At 34.2% G+C, this 4079-nt stretch overlaps 1 protein-coding gene across 1 annotated transcript; it reads left to right on the plus strand.

Annotated features, from left to right (window-relative positions):
* The first annotated feature begins 421 nt into the window (after positions 1–421).
* On the plus strand, positions 422–1327 carry LOC132614693 (uncharacterized). Its single transcript, XM_060329212.1, has one exon. The coding sequence runs from the start codon at positions 488–490 to the stop codon at positions 1106–1108; it is 621 nt and encodes a 206-aa protein (XP_060185195.1). The 5' UTR covers positions 422–487; the 3' UTR covers positions 1109–1327.
* Positions 1328–4079: the final 2752 nt, after the last annotated feature.

A 4079-nucleotide genomic window follows, 5' to 3' on the forward strand; every position in this document is an offset into this window, starting at 1 on the left:
GCCTATCAAATCCTTTCCGAGATTAGCACTAATTCTCATTGGGTGGGTAGTTTTCTTGTAAGCTACTTCCTCCGTCCCAAAAAGATTTTCTTTTTTTCCTTTTTAATATGTCTTAAAAAGATTAACATTTTTTTATATTTACAAACAATTTAATTTTGTGAGATAATTTACAACCATACAAATATCTAAGGCTTGTTTTGGACCATACATTTCAAAAGTCTTCCTTTGTTTCTTAAACTTTATGCTAAGTCAAACTAAGACAATCTTTTTGGACGGAGGAAGTACTATTTTATAAGGATAACCCTAGCTAGCTAGTTGCACCTTGTTCGTAAAGTTACACCACTTCCTTTCCATTGTCCAAAGTAAATAATTGCATTGTCCAACTATAAATACTCCCACTAACTAAATGCTTCCCATCACCAAAACAAACTAAACCATCTCTCAAGAAAGCAAAACAACCCCATCAAAGAAAAATCCTATTTTTTTCATGGAGAACACTCAACAATATTTCTCATCTATTAATTGTGAAATACAGATCATAAGAGCAAGAAACATAGAGCAAAGTTCTTTAGGAAAAAGCAACTTGTTTGTTAGATGCTATCTTCCAACAGGAAACAACCATAGAGTTAAGCTAAACAGCCAAGAAATCTCATCAAACTCAGACGTATTTTGGGATGAAACTTTCTCATTGGATTGCATGGGAAATCAAGACTCCATTAATATGATGAAGCAAGGTACAATAGTCTTCGAGCTCCGGTCAAGAAAATATATTCCACTTCTTGGGAAAAATATTGTTGGATCACAACTGCTGGGCAAAGCTGAAATTCCATGGAAAAGAGTATTTGAGTCAACAGAAATGGAGATAGAGGAGTGGGCAATATTCATGGCGACTTCTAAGAACAATGAAGATGTGAAACCTCCAGCAGTGAAGATAGCAATGAAACTTAAAGTAAATGAGGCAATTAAAGTCAAGAAAAATGATAAATTGAGAAGATCATGGGATGAGTCATGTTCTTGCAAGGGTTATTGTGGGTGCAACAGTAGTAGTATTTTCAGTGCTGATGATTATGACATATTTGCACTTGGAGCTGCTTTAGATGCCCTTTAGTTTAATGCCAAATATGGGTAAAGCACTAAGGTGCTCTTCTGGATTAGATTAATTTTTTAGTGATAGGCAAAATTCTCTAGTGAATATTTCATTACATTTTGAAGCTTTGAGAAATCACATGGCTTTGATAGAACATAGAGTTTATGATTTCTTTTTTAGAATATCAGCAAACAATGAAATGATAATAACATTTATAATATATGATTTATTACAGTTACATGAATCGATATCAAACACAAATGACAATGTTGTTTTTTTTTTCAAGTCATCACCATTAAGCTGTGAGCCTAAAATGTGGGGTTTGTCTTTGACCCCTACCATGTGATATTAAGTAAAAACATTTCCAAAGCATGCAAAAATGTTTTATGCATATTATGAAGAATCGACGTCATTCTATTTATTTTTCAAGAAGTCGAACCAAAAACTTCAAGGAGTGGTGTGACATAAATTTGATAGACGAAAATATCCTAAGTCTCTTTTAGACCTCAAGTGGATGAAACTTTATGAGTCCAATAACGTGTTTGTTAGTTCTTTTCAAAAAGGAAGAAGTCAAAAAAGCGTAAAGTATAGGAATTCATGTATAAGACACTAAAAAAAAACTATTAAAACTAGCCAAGTGCCTCTAACGACAAGATGTCCACATTCATAGCTACTAAACAAAGTAAAAACTAAAGTAGCCAAAAGCCTCCGACAAAATATAAACGAGACCACTCACCAGAAAAATATTTGTTCATATTAATTCGATATTTACATAATATTACATGAATTTATAATGATTAAGTAACAAATTAAGTAAGAATACATGTTATATATTCACCAATCACCATACTGATAAAAGTGTAATATAGACGACACATAACTTTTGTTTTAATGTGCATCTTTTTCACCTATACTGATAGACTATAGCATAATAATTTCAAGTGACTTCCCTCCACCCATAGATGTTTGTGGTTCCAACATTAATATATTATATATCGTTAGGTGATACATTGAGATAAGAATATATATTAATTAATAATTAAGTGATAAAATTTAGTGTTCAAGGAAAGTGCTATGCATTTGTTAGTTTGCTGCATATGACTGCAAGTTTTTTTCCTCTAGAACTATTGACTCGCGATGTTTAGTTTGGTAAAAATTTAATGGGATTGTCAGTTTAATTTTCACCCTATTATTTAAGTTATATCTAGTTTTGTTTTCAAAAATATTAACTTATAATCAATGTTGTCAAAGCCTACTCTTCCTCCGCTGCTGCTTGAAACCTTCTTCTTTACCTTCTTTTTTACCAAGAATATGTCCCTAAATACGTTAATATATTACATAGTTCAAATTCATTTTCACGTTATACATTATGATATTCAGATTGCTTTGGGCATATAAAAGTGTATGTAAGGACTTGTTCGAAAATAACCCAAAAATTTCCAGATAGGAATTTCTGATAGAAATAATTAAGTCAATTAGGGGTAAATTAAAGCATATATGCAACATAACACTTCATTTTGACAAAAAATATTGTAAAGCTTGTTCTTCCTCCCCAACCATTGGTTATAATTTAGTCCTTTAACGAGGAAAAGAGCACTTGACGCAATAAAGAAGGAAGAGGACAACTCATTATCAAATGCAACAATGAAAGTATTATTTTACCAGTTTTGTTGAATTTGGTTCGTCTTTGATTAGGTAGAACCAAAGAAGCAGTATTCCAAGCAGTCAACATAATGTAAAATGTGTCTAAGAGTGGAAAGAATTTATCTAAAGTCAAGCTTGGTAGTTCAAACTTCAGAAATTTCAGTCTGAAGTTTGGGACTACCAAACTAAAGTTCAAAGAAAATATCTAAACATAAATTTATAAAACGTGAATATTTGCAATTTCAATCACGTATATTTGAAGTTGAGTTCAAAATGACTAGACTTACAACAATTTACAAACTTCACGTATGCTTTACATAGGTATCCAAAATCGACTATCTATGGATTCAACACCCCCCCCCCCCACCCCCCACACCCCCAAACCCCACCAAGTTTTGTCAGCATAAAACTAAAGCATGGAAGAGATATGGATGCTTCTGTCAATGGTCCACCGGACCGCTGTTAAAGAAAGTGAAATCTGGGCCATCCCTCCCACATCCTTGGGTAGGCGGGCCACAGATGGGCTGTTCCAATCGCTCAGCATGAATGGGCCTTAAATATCTTAATTAAGCTCAACAGTTGGATGACCTCATAAATCAAGAAGAAAGAATTTTGCTTCTAAAAAAAATCTTCGCGAAACTTTCTATTTTCTTTTTTCAGCTAAATTCTTCTTAACTTAGTATATAAGAAATTGGTGGGAGTATAAAAAGGTATAATCTTTTTTTTTTTTTTTGGTCAACCTGAAATACAGAAGGTATAATCTACTTCCAGCTAGAATAACAACAACAACCCAGTGTGATCTCATAAGTGAGGTCAAGGGAGGATAGAGTGTACACATACATTACCTCTACCTTGAGAAGGTAGAAAGGCTGATACTGAAAGACCCTAGGCTCAAAGAAAGGTGAAAAAGGAACGCGTAAGTAGTAGCAACAGGCATAAACAACGTCAAGATAATAGTCTAAAAAACTAAGAATAAAACAAACAAGGCTAATGAAACTAGTAATGGGAATCTAAGAATGCTAAAATACAAGAATGGCTAGTATACCGGGAAAGAACGCCCGACTACCTACTATCCTTCTACCGTAATTCTAGACCTCCACACCCTCCTATCAAAGGTCATGTCCTCGATGAGCTGAAGATGTCATGTCCTGCATAATCACTTCCCTCCAATACTTCTTAGGCCTGCCTCTAACCCTTCTCAAGCCTGCTACGATCAACTTCTCACACCTCCTTACCGGGACATCTGCACATCTCCTCTTCACATGTTCGAACCATCTTAACCTCAGTTCCCTCATCTTATCCTCCACGGGGGTGACTCGCACATGGACCCAAACATCTACATTCCTAA

This window comes from Lycium barbarum, chromosome 10 (genome assembly GCF_019175385.1).
Source record: "Lycium barbarum isolate Lr01 chromosome 10, ASM1917538v2, whole genome shotgun sequence".
In the NCBI taxonomy this organism is placed as follows: Eukaryota; Viridiplantae; Streptophyta; class Magnoliopsida; order Solanales; family Solanaceae; genus Lycium; species Lycium barbarum.